General features: G+C 40.9%; 1 protein-coding gene across 1 annotated transcript in view; it reads left to right on the forward strand.

Moving 5' to 3' along the window:
• adgb (androglobin) overlaps nt 1-15,968 on the forward strand; it is a 109,653-nt gene that overhangs the window by 48,689 nt on the left and 44,996 nt on the right. The window contains exons 15-18 of the mRNA XM_007894495.2: nt 5,003-5,098; nt 6,459-6,548; nt 13,989-14,084; nt 15,572-15,617. Coding sequence (XP_007892686.1) covers nt 5,003-5,098; nt 6,459-6,548; nt 13,989-14,084; nt 15,572-15,617 — 328 coding nt within the window. The remainder of the gene's footprint in view (nt 1-5,002; nt 5,099-6,458; nt 6,549-13,988; nt 14,085-15,571; nt 15,618-15,968) is intronic.

The following is a 15,968-nucleotide window of genomic DNA, read 5'->3' on the forward strand; positions in this document are numbered from 1 at the left end:
GGAGATAGAATTATATGGGACACTGTTCTTTGCAACTGCTTATACACAGGATATGTAATATTTCTTCTTTCTCCTGTATATAAATCTGTGTACTTTGTAGGCAAACATGGCAGTCAATTTTGCACTAATTTGGATCCTTGACTGTTTCTTCAGCTGTTTTTCCAAGTTATTTGAAAAAATAATACCAGAGAACGTCACTTTCCAGTCACGTTCTGTATAAAACATCTAACCTGCCCTTGTGACTATTTATTATGCAAAACTAGTTAACAGGAATGAGGATTGTATATTACAAAGAGGAATATTGTACAAGAGGCAGTAAATGGTACTGGCGTGGATTGAACTGACATTAGCTGAGTAACAAAACACAAACTACTGCAGATGCTGGAATCTTTTGTTTTAGCTGAGTAATAGCTGGTTATGCATTCACCACCATACAAGAGCTGTGTGTGTATCATTACAGGTTCAAATAATGTGGAGTCCTGTAGCTCAGTGGTTATAGCACTCGCCTCGCAAGCAAGAAACCTGGGTTCGATTCCTGGCAGGGCAAAACCTTGGGCAAGTTTCCTTACTCCACACGCATGATAATAATCCCTCAAAAAAACAATAATAAATTGGTCACTTCAACCCACGACTGTTTGTGGGACACTGCTGTGTGCAATTGGCTGCCGTATTTGCCCTCAAATATACAGTCGATTCACTTTACAGTATATTCTGTGAAGCGCTTTTTGACGTCTAGAAGATGTGAAAAAGCCCTAAATCAAATGTAAGGATTATTAGTAGTAGAAGTATTATTACAGTCACAAACCCATGCCAGCTTCTGGCATTAAAATTTTGAATGAAGTGCGGCAAAAATTCTTCTCAGTCAGCAACTCCTACAATACTTATCTTGTCTTTCTATGACATTAGGGCAACATGTGCTAATCCCAGCATGAGAACTTGATGCTGTAGACTCATATGAAGGAAAGCAGTTAAGCTCATTCAGTATATAGTTGCATTTAATTAAGGATTTTATTTTATTAATAATAATCTTTGCATTTGATATAACAATGGCATTTGAAACTGAAGCATGGAGTGGGGACAGCAAAGAGAAATTTAATCTTACCAACAGAAAACCTTGGGCTTCAAACTTGTTCAAAGGATGTGAGTACTTGATGGACCAGACACCTCAAGAGAGGGCTGGGCAGAATGCCCCCAATAGTGTAGCTCTCTCAAACCGGTACTCTGTATTGAACATTGAGAGTGTTGATATCTCCAGGGAGGACAGTATAAACCGATTGGTTGAACAGCCGGACATAGGTAACAGGAGCAATGCTGTTGTCATAGGGGATACAACAGAGAGGTATAGACCAATGTTTCTGTAACAGAAGACGGGAGTCAAGGATGGTATGTTGCCTCCCTAGTGCAACAGTCTTAGACATGGCAGAAAGGGTGGATAAAATTCTTCAGGGGGAAGGAGAACATCCAGAAGTGGTGATCCAGGTTGGGATCCATGATATTGGTAAAAAAAAAGGGCTGAGACTACAGGGTCAACATCAAAAGCTGGCGAACATACTAAAGAATCGAACATCCAAGGTGGTGATCTTGGATAACTCCCTGTGCCTCGGGCAAATAAGTACCATAATGGCAGGATCAAGCATATGAATGCTTGGCTGGAGAAATGGTCCAAAAAAGAGGGTTTCAGGTTTCTGGATCATTGGGACCAGTTCTGGGGTGGGTGGGACCTGCATCATATGGATGGGTTGCACCTAAACAGGGCTGGGGCGAATGTACTTGCAGACAGGCTAACTAATGCTGTTGGGGAGGGTTTAAACTAGTTTTGAGGGGGGAAGGGAATGCAAAAAACCAAGAGCTAGAAAATTGAGAAAAAACACAGGGGTGAAGTGCAGAACAGGTCAAGTCGGTCTTGGAGTGCATGTGCCTAAATGCACGGAGTTTAGCAAACAAGATTGGTGAGCTGCAGGCTCAAGTAGTCATAGGGGGATACGATGTAGTAGCAGTAACAGAGACTTGGCTCAAGCAAAGACAGGAATGGGAGCTGAATATTCCTGGCTACAATGTATTCAGGAGGGATAGGGAGGGGAAAAAAAGGGGGGGGTGGCAATGTTAATCAAGGATACGGTTATAGCTGTGGAAAGGGTTGAGTTGCTGGAGGGCCGCAAAACGGAATCTATCTGGTTAGAGTTAAGGAACAAAAAAGGAGCTGTTACGCTGGTAGGGGTATACTATAGACCACCAAATAGTGGGAAGGAAATAGATGAGCAGATCTGCAAGCAGATCTCAGACAGATGCAAGGCCAATAGAGTTGTGATAATGGGGGACTTTAATTATCCCAACATAGACTGGCAAAACAACAGCGCAAAGGGCAAGGAGGGGGAAATATTCCTAAAATGCATACAGGACAACTTTCTTGATCAGTACGTTTCCAGCCCAACAAGGAAGGAAGAAGTGCTAGATCTAGTTCTGGGGAATGAAGTAGGGCAAGTGGAGCAGGTTTCAGTGGGAGAACATCTGGGCAATAGTGATCATAACATCATTAGATTCAGAGTGCATATGGAAGGAGACAAGGAACCATCTAAGGTGAAGATACTCAACTGGAAGAGGGCAAATTTCAGTGAGTTAAAAAAGGACTCAGCCAAGGTGGATTAGAAAGAAAGATTGGCAGGTAAAACAACTAAAGATCAGTGGGAAGTCTTCAAAGATGAGATAGCTCGAGGACAGAATAAATACATTCCCACAAAAGGGAAAAGTAGGGCTTCCAAACCTCCCTGGATGACGAAGGTAATTGTATCTAGAATGAAGCAGAAAAAGGAGGCGTATGACAAATGTCAAACCCAAGATGCAGAAGACAACCAAATAGAATATACAAAGTGCAGAAGAGGTTTGAAAAAGGAAATAAGAGGGGCTAAAACATTATATGAGAAAAGGTTAGCGGGTAACATTAAAGGGAATTCTAAAATATTTTACAAACATATCAAGAAAAAAAGGCTAGTCAAAGGTAGGGTGGGGCCAATTAAGGACCAAGGGGGAAATCTTATTGTGGAGGCAGAGTGCATGGCTGATGTACTGAATGAGTACTTTGCATCTGTCTTCACAAAAGAAGTGGATGCATCAAATGCCGCAGTATCGGAGGAGAGGGTAGAGGAAATGGATAGGATAAGTATAAACAGAGGAAGTACTGAAAAGGTTGACTGCGCTGAAGGTAGATAAGTCGCCCAGTCCGGACGGGATGCAACCAAGGTTACTATGGGAGGCACAGGTACAAATAGCGGAGGCTTTGGCTACAATTTTTCAATCTTCATTGGACACAGGAATGGTGCCAGAGGACTGGAGAGTGGCCAATGTGACTCCCCTGTACAAAAAGGGACCGAAGGACAAACCTGGGAACTACAGGCCAGTCAGCCTAACATCAGTAGTGGGGAAACTCCTGGAGACTATAATCCAGGACAGAATAAATCTTCACTTAGAAGAATATGGGTTAATTAGGGACAGCCAACATGGATTTGTTAAAGGCAAATCTTGTCTAACAAATCTAATAGAATTTTTTGATAAGGTAACGGAGAGGGTGGATAAAGGTAGTGCAGTTGATGTAGTTTATATGGACTTTCAAAAGGCATTTGACAAAGTGCCACATGAAAGACTTGTAAGAAAGATAGAAGCCCATGGTATAAAAGGGAGAGTGGCAGCATGGATCCAGAACCGGCTGGGAGACAGAAAGCAAAGAGTTGTGGTGAACGGCTGCTTTTCTGACTGGAGGGAAGTGTACAGTGGCATCCCCCAGGGATCGGTATTAGGACCACTGCTCTTCTTAATATACATAAATGATCTGGACTTGGGTATAGCAAGTACCATTTCCAAGTTTGCGGACGACACAAAGTTAGGTAGGGTGGTAAACATTGAGAAGGATAGTCGCCAACTGCAGGAAGACATAGACAGAATGGTAAAATGGGCAGACACATGGCAGATGAATTTCAATGTGGAGAAATGCGAGGTAATGCATTTTGGTAGAAAGAATGAAGGGAGGCAATGTAGGCTAGGTAATACAATCTTAAGGGGGGTAAAAGAAGAGAGAGACCTGGGGGTGCAGGTAAATGAATCCTTGAAGGTAGCAGGACAGGTAGATAAAGCTGTAAAAAGGGTATATATATAACACTTGTTAGGCCTCAGTTAGAATACTGTGCCCAGTTCTGGGCACCACATTATAGGAAGGATGTTAAGGCATTGGAAAGGGTGCAGAGGAGATTTATAAGGATGGTCCCAGGAATGAGAGACCTTGATTATGAGGAAAGGCTAGAGAGGCTGGGATTATTCTCATTGGAGCAGAGAAGGTTACGAGGAGACCTAATAGAGGTCTTCAAAATCATGAGGGGATTTGATAGGTTAGAAAGGGAAAAACTGTTTCCATTGGTAGGTGTGTCGGTGACTCAAGATCACAGATTCAAAATAGTATCTAAAAGAAGTAGAGGGGAGGTGATAAGACATTTTTTCACACAACGAGTTGTTCGAATGTGAAACGCATTGCCTGAAAGGATGGTGGAGGCCGATTCGATAACTACTTTTAAAAATGCGGTGGACGAGTATTTGAGGAGGACAGGTCTGCAGGGTTATGGGGAAAGGGCTGGGGAGTGGGATTAACATTACATTGCTTTATTCAAAGAGCTGGCACAAACTCAATGGGCCGAATGGCCTCTTTTTGTGCTGTACAATTCAATGATTCTATGATTCTATGAAAGAAGAAGCAGGTGTAATGTTTAGATAAACTAGTATAAAAAGATAAATAATTGAAGATAAATACACCAGTTGGCTTCAGTTTAGTTTGAAAAAGAAAATATTTAGGAATGAATGTAGATTACTGATTTTTTTTAAAAAAAGGGTTGGGATGCTTAAAAAACATCCTAATGGATGCGGAACAATAAGTTAATAATCATGATGTCAGGATGGAACTCAGGCCACTAACCCCAAAGTCCCAGTTGATTTGAAACATTGTTGTTTTGTATTATTGCAGGAAAAAAGGTTGGAAACCATCAAATCGTCTAGTCAGATTTCTGCCTCTCCTTTGGAAAATAAAAGTCGAAAGGATAGCATTGCTGAAACAATTAAAGTAAGCAAGTAATTTTTTATGAGGAAAATTGCTACAGATGCATTTACATGTTTTTTACTTCACTTAAATTTGCGCTACATCAAATGCAAGGATTATTATTATTATATCAGTATAAGGTTCATAATCTCATTCTAGAAACTGAGGAACATAAAATGTTATTATCGCAAAGTGAATTTGTTGAACATAATCTAATTTAATTTTTTGAGGTATTAACTGAGAGAATAGATAAAGCAAACGTGGATATTGTACATATGGAACCATATAAGAGATTAATATTGCAATTATGGATAAAGGAATGAGTGCAGAGTGGGAAATGGTGGATGTTTATCAGAATGGCAGGATTGTAGCCAGTAATGTGCCCCAGGTTCTGGACACAGACCGTTCCACACATGCCCGGCTCTGGATCCACCAATGACATGTTGCGCCTTGTATCGATCTGAAACAGCCAAACTAGTCTGACCTTGGAAACCAATATCACATGATTGCCAATTAACTCGTTGGATTCCTGCTTACACAGAATTTCAAACTCATGCTAAATTTATAGACTAGAGAAGTGATCAAACACTTGGAAGATGCAGTTTAATGCTGATATATGTGAGCTAATATACTTAAGGAAAAAGAACATGGAGTGAAATTAAACATGAAGGGTATATACAATAGAAATTTACATTTATATAGTGCTTTTCATGATATGAGCCCTAACCAAAAGGCTGAGGGTCCAAATAGATAAATCATTAAAAGAGGGATAGCAGGTAGAGAAAAATAGCAAGAAAGCAATTGGGGTAATGAGATTTTTAAACAGATGTATTCAATATAAGAGTTGTATAGGAGAGTTGTATTGGTATTGTATAGGCTATTGGTTAGCTGCATTTGGAGTTTGTATTTGAGATGCCCATGACAGGCAAGATGATATACATCTGGAAAAGGCTACAGCATAGATTCACTAGAATTGTATATACATTGTATGTATAAAGAGTAGCTGGCTAAATTCTTACCATTTCAATATTATAGAGGTGTTCTAAATTCTTTATTTGGGGTATGTATCAATGACACCGTGGCATAGTCTCAGGATTGTTAACAAAATAATCAGGATAAGGGTAGAAGGAATTTTTGTTATCCAGAGAGTTGTCAAGCTGTGATATTCATTACTACAAGTGGTATTGAAACTGTGTCAATACAATTACTCAAGAGGGATCTGGATAAGCATCTAAGCAGTTAAAAAAAGAGATATGTGGAAAGTGGGATCAATAAAAAGGGGAACTGAAGACAGGTAGCAATAGCGCAGACAATATGGGCCAGTTGGTCCCATTCTATGCTGAAAATGTTCAAGTTGGTATGTATTTTTTTTGTATACTTATAGGAAATTACACTGGAACCCATTAGATCACAAAGCCAGAATGCAAATACTTTTTTTGATAGTAGACGGCCCAGTAGTATTGATACAAACAAGGTAAGTTTGCTAATCAAGTCTATTTAATATTTTTGAAAGTAATATTTTGAACCCTATATTTGATATATTTGTTTTCCAAATGAAAGTAATGTATTTTCCCTGTTTTTTTGTAAACATTGAGAATCTACTTGTATGTTATTCCTTACCACCAGAAATGATTGAAATAAGATTGATAGAATTGTTTAAAAGAAAACTGGTTTAGGGGCAAAATAATATTTTATGCTTATAGTTGGCATTAAATTAAGGGATGTATCCAATTTAGGATGCAAACATGTGGGTGCAGTGTATTCTAACTCCATAAATTACAGTCGTATAGGTTTAAAAAAAGATTGAGCTAATTGGCCATTTTCAAAGTGTGCATTATGAATTCAATGGAAAATAGTGTTGTTTTAGGCCAAGTGAAAATATGGTACCTTAAAAAGTGTTGGAAAGATGTTGTGGTTAGCCCTGGTTGAGAACCATAGAAGTATAGAAATGTACAGCACAGAAAAAGGTCATTGAAAGAACAGATTTGTAGAAATCATGGCTGTCCCATCCTTTTCCTTCTCCAAAAACCTATACATAAGACAGATGTTGTGAAGGATACTATGTAAGAATGCTGCAAATGCACAGCCACCTAAATGAATCGCTTCTGGTTAGAGCTGGCGTGCGATTCTAGATGGGAAGTGGATGTTAATTTAGGGAACTTTACTAATATAAATAAAGCCAATATTTCTTCCACAGAGAGAAAAAACAGATTAAAAAAAAAGTGCATTCCAAACAACATTCATTACCACATGGACAATGTTACTAATCTTGTAACTGATTGAGCTATAAGGAGCTGCAGTATAGTGAATAAAATCAGTAGATAGTCAATGATTACTATATTACACCAAGACAACAGCACGTATCAGGATACGACTTTAGTCTCAGGATACTCCACCCACAGACACCAGCCTAGTTGACTGCTTTTGCAATGACTCCTTATGACTCTTAGGGAGGTAGCAAAAAACAGATGTTTCAAAGAATATTACTAAAGGATGGCAGTGTGTTTGGTGGGATTTAGATAACAGGACAATTACCACATCAGTGGAATTCCATTACACTTCTACAAGATGGTTATTATACAAAAAATCTTACATTTGATATAGCACCTCTTACATCGTTTCACAAGATTTCCTGTGGAGTTTTGTATTTGTGCAGACAATTTACCCGCAGTGTCCCACAAACAGCGATGAAGTGAATATCAATTTTTTCTGTGTGATTGTTGGTAAGGATGCTCCTTTTACTTTACAAGTATACCATGGGATCTTTAACACCCACTTAACAACAACAACAACAAGATTCCATTTATAAAGCGCCTTTCACGTCAGGAGGACGTCCCAAGGCGCTGCACAGTTGGGTCATGACCCGAGCAGGGGGGAAATGGTCAGGGTGAGGGGAGGGAAGGGAGGGAGCGAGGAGGGGGAAATGGTCAGGGTGAGGGGAGGGAAGGGAGGGAGCGAGGAGGGGGGAAATGGTCAGGGTGAGGGGAGGGAAGGGAGGGAGCGAGGAGTGGGAAGAGTCGAGAGGGGAGCTGAAGGCACGGTCAAAGAGAAAAGTTTTAAATAAGCAACAATACAATACAAATTTACATTTAGATAGCGCCTCTCACGTCAGGACGATTTCGCAAGGCACTTAACAAATGGGAGCTTGATTTAACATCACAAACAAAGGATACTGCATACTCAGATACTGCAGCACTGACCCAGCACTGACTTGAACTCACAACCTTCTGACTCAGAGATATGAGTACTAACTGCTGAGCCAAGGTAACACTGTTGTCAAAAAATAGTTGCCCAGCTGTGGTTGTTTCAAAAACTGGCAACAGTAGGGTCACTGACTCAAAGGAAGTATAATAGGAGCAAAGCAATGTCTTGATAGATTTATAGCCATGATTGCAGATGCTATTCCAATTAAGATACATTTTCACTGATATAATGTAAGTAAGTGAAAAAAATGGGAGAATGGAAAGATGACTTCTTGGATCGACCACTCCCTGACTTCAGTGTCTATAACATTGGTATCACTGAAGCTTCTTCACTGAAGCAACAAGTTATGGAAGGCTGGAATGAAACTGCAACAGCAAAGTAAGAAGTGGCTCCACTGTTACAAGCTTGCCTGCAGGAGTTTCAACCAGAAAGAGAATGATTCATGGATGATACAAATTGGATAACAGCTGAAGATATGGTGGCAGACTGTAATAGCTACATATACATTGTTTCACTATATCCTAAGCATAATTTTAATTGTATGTTTATTAATAATCCTTGTGTTGGGAGGCAAGACCCCTCTCCTTACCTCCCAGCTCCACCTCCTTATTCCTCTACTCACAGACAGCATAAACCTCTCCCTATCCACTGGCACTGTTCCCACCGCTTTAGAACGGCCATCATCATTCCTATACTTGAAATACCCTCCCTGGACCCATCCCTGCTCTCACATTACCGTCCCATCTCCAACTTCCCTTTCCAAGGTCCTGGAACGAGTCGTTGCTTCCCAGCTTCATTCCTTCCTCTCTCGCCACTCCCTTCACGAATCCCTCCAATCGGGTTTCCGTGCCGCCCACAGCACAGAAACAGCTTTGGTCAACATAACAAATAACATTTTGCCCATCTGCGACCAGGGATCTCTCTGTCTTTTCATCCTCTTTGTACTCTGCTGCCTTTGATACCGCTGACCACTCTATCCTCCTCCACTGTATCTCCTCTCACCTCAACCTTCATGGTTCTGTTCTTGAATGGTTCAGATCCTACCTCTCACACCGTCTCACTTCATCTCCACACACGGTTTCTCCTCTCGCTCCCGCACCATCTCGTGCAGCGTTCCGACATCAAGTCATCTACTGTTGAACGTCAACAAGACCGAGGCTCTCCTGATTGGCTCCCATCAGCAACTCCACACCTCAGGCACTAACAGCGTCACCATCCATGGTTGCACACTCCACCTTGCTAAGCCAGTATGGAACCTTGGCGTCTTGTTTGTCCGTCAACTATCCTTTCTACCCTACATCTGTGTCATGACCCGCTCTGTCTTCCCCCACCGCCGCAACATCGCTCGGCTTCACCACTGTCAGACACCGCAGGCCGCCGAGATCCTCATACATCCAAACTTGACTGCAAACTCCCTGCTTGTCAGCATCTCATACTCCTCCCTCCATAGGCTTCAGATCATCCAGAACTCTGCAGCTCGTGTCCTCTCCAGCACCAGGCTTCATGACCCTATCACCCCCATCCTCGCCCGACTCCAATGGCTTCTCATCACACAGAGGATACAGTTGAAGATCCTGGTCCTCTCCTTCAAAGGCTTCCATGGCCTTGCTCCCCACTACCTAACACCCTACCAACCTGCCCGCTCCTTCCGCCTTGCCCCCTTCCTTGCCTCCTTCAAGACCCGTCTCAAGACCTTCTTCATCGACCGCGCCTTCAATCATCCTCCTTCCCCCCTGCCCTCCACCTTCCCCAATCCCGACCCCAGCTTGAGTCCAAAACATTGATTGTTCAGCGCCTTGGGACATCCTCCCAACATGAAAGGCGCTATACAAATGTAATTTTGCATTGTGCGTGTGTGTTTTGATATGGTGATAATAACATCATGAATGTCTAAAATAGGAGCAGGAGTAGGCCATTCGGCCCCTCGAGCCTGCCCCACCATTTAATAAGATCATGGCTAATCTTCAAACCTAATTCCATTTACCCACCCTATCCCCATATCGCATAATCCCTTTAGTTTTTAAAAATCTATCGATCTCAGTCTTGAATATGTTCAAGTGATTGTGCAATGCAGTGATTGTGTATTTGTAGGTATTTGCAGCATCCAGTTTGTGTACAGCAATGTCCCACAAACAGACAAAGTAAATGACTAATTTTATCTGGAAGATTGTTGCTCAGGATACTGGGGAAAACAACAATAACTTGCACTTATATGGCGCCCTCCACGCAGGGTAGTGTCTCAGAGCACTTAATAGTGGTGGAGCCTGACTCCGAGCCGGTGGGGTGGGAGGTGATCGTAAGCAGGGTTGAAAAGGAAGGTTGCTCCTGACGTGAAAGGTGCTCTATAAATGTAATTTTTTTTTGTTTTCGGGGAGGACTTGAAAAAGGGGAGAGAGAGGGCAAGGAGGAGGGTTTGAGAGAGAGTGATCCAGAGTTTCAGGGCATAGTAGCTGAAAGCACAACCTCCAACGGTGGGTGGAGGGTGCGAGGGACAAGCAGGAGGCCGGTGCCAGTCGAGCGGAGGCCCTGGGTGGTGGATTGGGGAGTGAAGAGGTCGGAGAGGTTCAGTTGTGCCAGGGAGTGAATGGTTTTGAACACATATGTGAGGATCTTGAAGTCGATCCATTCGGTGATCGGGAGCCAGTGGACCCAGGGGTTACAGAGTTTGGTCCAGGTAAGTACACAGGCAGTAGCATTCTGAATGAGCTGGATTTTCTGAATAGTAGAGCTGGGGAGACCAGCGAGGAGTGAGTTGGAGTAATCCAGGCGGGTGGTGACAAAAGCATGCACGATAGTCTTGGCTGCAATTGGGGTAAGGTATGATCGGAGAGCGGGTAATGTGGCAGAGGTGAAGGAAGGCGGTCCTGGTTAGGGTCCGGATGTGGGGGAGGAAGGACAGGTGGTGGTCGAACCGGACGCCTAGATTTTGCACTGGTTCAGTGAGTTTGAGGGTGAGCCCAGGGAGGTTGAGGAGTTTAGGTCCGCGGGAATGACGACATTGACGGAAGCCAAAGAGTATGGTTTTCGATCTCCCTATTTCCCCCCTCACCACCACACTCCCCGACCCTGACCCCCACCTCAGGTCCGGAACTCTGTCTGTCCAGCACCTTGAGATGCCCTCCCGATGTGAAAGGCGCTATTCAAATATAATTTTGTTGTTGTTGTTTAACCCGTGTCTGCGGATGACATCACCAAGAGGGAACATGTATATCAGGATTTTTTTGAATAGTGCCATGGAATTTTAATGCCCATCTAACAAGGCAGATAGGACTTCTTGCCTCAAGGACCTCTGACAATGGAGTAATCGTCAGCGCTGCATTGGAGTGTCAGCCTAAACCGTGAGCTTAAATAGATGTTGCAATGCACTATAATACATCAACACATTTTTGCAAGATATATGTATATTCTAATGTTTCTGAGTTTGTTCATGAAAATTCATTGCATTTTCAAACTTTGTTTTGTGTAAGTGTTATCACTTGAATGCACCTGCACATTAGCATGATCAGACTTACACTGTCCAGTGGTGGTGAGGTGTATGGATGCAGTGAACCCACTTCACAGTAACAGAAAGTCAAGTAGACCCTATGTGGTGGATTCGATCGTCTGGTTCACAGGCAGAATCGTTCTAGCTGGACAAGCAGTGGTAAGCTTGTCAGACAGTTCTCAAAATGGCAAGCTATGTGGTTTCAGCTAGTTAAACTCTAGTAGTATACCCCAAAACATACTCTAGTCTGGTTTGGATACTGATACTCTTAAGTATAGTGATGGATTTCCACATGTGGTTGACCAAACAAAAGTTGTCAAAGTACTAAAAAGGTTTGTGAGCAATACAAATGAGAACATATCTTTCTTGTTTATTGCTGCATTAAGATTGAAATTGTCTGATCATAACTATTCTGTGTTTAAACAGACATTGAGAGTGAAATCTCCCTGTATTACTTGCTAGTAGAGTTGGACCCACCAGGGTAGGTTTGAATCTATTCTGCTAGCACGTTTCCATTTTTTGGGTGAAGATGCAGATGAATCTTTTGGAGCAGTATTTGTATGTATATATGTAGTAATGTACCAAGGAATGGTGTTACAGTTTGATGCTGTACTTCAAGATGTAACACCTTAAACATTACCAGTGTTTTTTTGTATTTCTTGCTTGGATAGGACGGTTCAATGAACAGTGAAAAAGTCTCCTCTGGCAACTCCATTTTGCTCTTTCCTAACCACACTTACATTTTATTTACTGTCACATTTCAATGTTGTTACTATTAACTTCAGCTCCCATTACCTGGACAAATACCTTAATGAAACCACATATGAGTAAAGTGTTTGCGCAGATAAATGGCAGTGATCACCTCACCAAATTTTTGGAGATTGTTCCAGATGTTCTTTTTTTTTCTTTCTGTATATGAAGATTCCATTTAATTCAAAGATTAAGTAAGAGCATATGTATACTATAAATTATCAAAAGTCAAGATCACTACAATTCACATTTCAGTACATCTCAACCCAATAAAGCTGAACAACTTGCAGAAACTATTCATTTCCTTAGTGAAAGAAAATTCTTTGTTTTGCTTAAATTTTTTTAATGGATTGGTGAATTTTGTGCTCGTCTAAGTGAAGAAGTACTTGTGACAACAACAATTTACATTTATATACTGTCTTCCACATTTGGACACCATCACATAGTGCTTCATGCAGCTGATTAGTAGCCCAATCTGTGAGTAAGAGAGCTGAGGAAGGTTGTCGTGAAATGTCACCACAAGTACAGTTGAAAAGAAGGCGTAAGGTGGGCTTTAAAAGTAGGGAAGGAGAGGGCGAGGCAAGAGGGACACCACCTGGAGTCCAAGAACTCTGGATGGAGTTTCAGAGCTAAAAGCTCAACCATAAAGTAGGAATATTAAGCAAAGGGAGCCTTGGTAGGGTGGCAGAAGGTGACAGAGTTAGGGTTGGGTCAGGACGTGAAGAAATGTAAACACACGGGCAAGGATCTTGAAAGTTAGCTGCTGGGAAGCCAATGGAACCGAGTGAAGATGGGAATGGTAGGCTTGTGGACCCTGGTGCAGGAAAGAATTTAGTTGTAGAGTTCTTAATGGTCTGTAGTTTGTGTAGGGAGGTTTGGGATATTTAAATTATGGAGGCTGGACCTGAAGGTGCAATTGAAATTCTTGGTGGCCTGGGGAAGAGGTAGTGATAAAGCTGGGCAATGTTCAGACATGAGGGAAAGCTGATATTTAAGTTTCACTCATATCTGAGTTTCACTGATGACTGAAACTAATATAAAATAAATTGTTCAATAAAAAATATCTGCACATTTTTTGTCATGATTAAAAGTATACAAAAATGTGAAAACTTGTTTTGGAATAACCGACCAGCAGTTCTATTATACATATATCCTTCATGCTTTAGGTGTTAGATGTACAGCTAATATTTTGAGGGTGAGGAAGGTGTCAGAGAAAATTCAAATTTGCCAGTGTTTGGAGAAGCAGATAGGTTTATAAAAACATGACTCATTGGCCATATAAGAAACTGAAAAAATGATATATGTTTAATTTGGGACAAATACATTCTAGAACATATGAAGGTAGCTGTTCTAGGTGCATAGGGCTGCCTTTTATTTAAACTATTGAGTAGTTGATGTGTTATCCTACCAAGGGAAGGACACAAGCCCTGCACCAAACAAGAATTTGTTGAATAAATATCATATTGTACTTTGCAGGAAATAGGGCTAGACGGCATACCATCAAATTCTCAAGTTGCAAGTCCATCTCCCTTCCTTAGTAGAATTCAGTGGAATGCTGCTTTGGATTTAAAGGTAAGTTTATAATTGAGGTGGTTCACCATTTTGAAATGGATAATTTTGAGTTTCTTGATTGTTCTATATTATTACTGCTTGAAGAAGGTGCAATGTTTCTATGTGAATCTTAAAATCTACTGTTCGCTAGATTGTGACTTTATTTTGGTCAACTTTAATAATCAGAAATTTACTTCATCCCATTTTTTGTTTGGTCAGTGATTGACACATGTGAAAACTCATCACCATACTTAAGAGTACCATAACCAGAATGACAGTTCACACCTGCATGCCACCTATACATAGAAAGTTATCTGGGATAGAAAGCATATATCCCTGGAGGAACATATACCCTGTTTACTTAATTCTGTAATATTAGGCACAGGTTGCTGAGACCAGGGCTTGGGAACCCCAGAGTGTGTATTGGCCTCTGCTGGAGTTCAACCAGCTAAAACTGATTAGCTTACCATTGAGAGCATTGACTGGCAAGTTTTCTACTGCTTGTCCAGCTAAGATCACCCTACCTGTTAGGGCCGTGTGGCCATCCTGTCGCCCACAGGCCGGAAGTGGCCCGTGAGAGCATCAAGATGCCTCCCCTTGAACATTCACACGAGTGGCATGGCATAAATGAGAAACATTCAATCAAGTATATTTATTTTTTTGGCCAACCCTAAAGGTTGGTCACTGCTGTGTTAGGGTTTGGACTTGCAGGGATAACAGGAGTGCTTTGTGTTTTTTAGACCATCAATGATATAATATTTTGGAAACCTGAGTAAATTAGATCTTGATTTATCAATATCTTCATTTCAGCTCCTCTTAAATTCTCCTTGGTCAGGAACAGAGTTAGAGTCATCAAGTCTTCAGCATTGAGCCCAGGCCATAGCAGTGGTGGAAAGAATCACATTGAATCTATCAGTAAATGTCATTATCATCTCAACAGTTCTAGTGCACTTGAGACAATTGTCCAATTGGGCTTTTTCTGGATTACAAATTGAGATTTCAGTGGAAATTAGTATGAGAGAAAATGGTTCCAATGAGCATAACCTTTACAAGTGTCTTTCTGTGCTGTAATTTCTGTGATTCTATGATACTTTCTATTCCATTTTTAAATATTGAAATAACATTTATTTTCCTTCCATTCCAAGGTACACCTCCTTCAGTTATTGTGCTTCTAGAATGTACCATCTACCTTATTTATCTCTTGCTCCTATTTATGTGATTCCGGGCTGTATTCCATCTGACTCAGGCACAGCACATATTTAATTTTTGAGTTTCTTCATGAATCCGTCTACAATTTGTGAAGGCTGTTGTGAAGGTTCTATTCAGCAGATATCATATGTTTCCATTTCCAACTAAATATTTTTTGTAAAATGTAACACATAGAGAATTACCTATTTAACAGTTAGCATCATATGTTATTTTAATAAAATGCATAAATTTGTAGCAGAATCACTATGCCTTGTTCCTCAAATGAACTGTCTTGATTTTCCTGCATTTTGGTTTATTAGGACGAAAGTGCAAATTTACGGTACAAAGGAGAAGTTTCAATTCGAGGTCAGTGTGTGTCAGCCATTTACAAACTAAGTCAGTCTAAATGCCAACGTAATTTATAATAAAATAATAGAGGGTACAGTTCTATGGTCATCTGAAATATTATTTGAGTAGATACCAAAATATACAATTTCATTCTCGTGCTTTATTTTTCACTCTCATGTTGACTTTGTTGTTGTGGTATCAGACACAAAAAAATTGTAAAGCTCATGTATCTAAGAATCTTTAAAGGTGTTCATCAAATGACAGCTTTTTTGTGTGTGTGCAATTTTGCAATTTCCTGTATGTTATGTACAATTTTTTAAGATTGTTTTATTATAGTAATAATTTCAATATCTGGATGAACTGGAGCTT

Source organism: Callorhinchus milii, unplaced genomic scaffold, assembly GCF_018977255.1.
Source record: "Callorhinchus milii isolate IMCB2004 unplaced genomic scaffold, IMCB_Cmil_1.0 Scaffold3, whole genome shotgun sequence".
NCBI lineage: Eukaryota > Metazoa > Chordata > Chondrichthyes > Chimaeriformes > Callorhinchidae > Callorhinchus > Callorhinchus milii.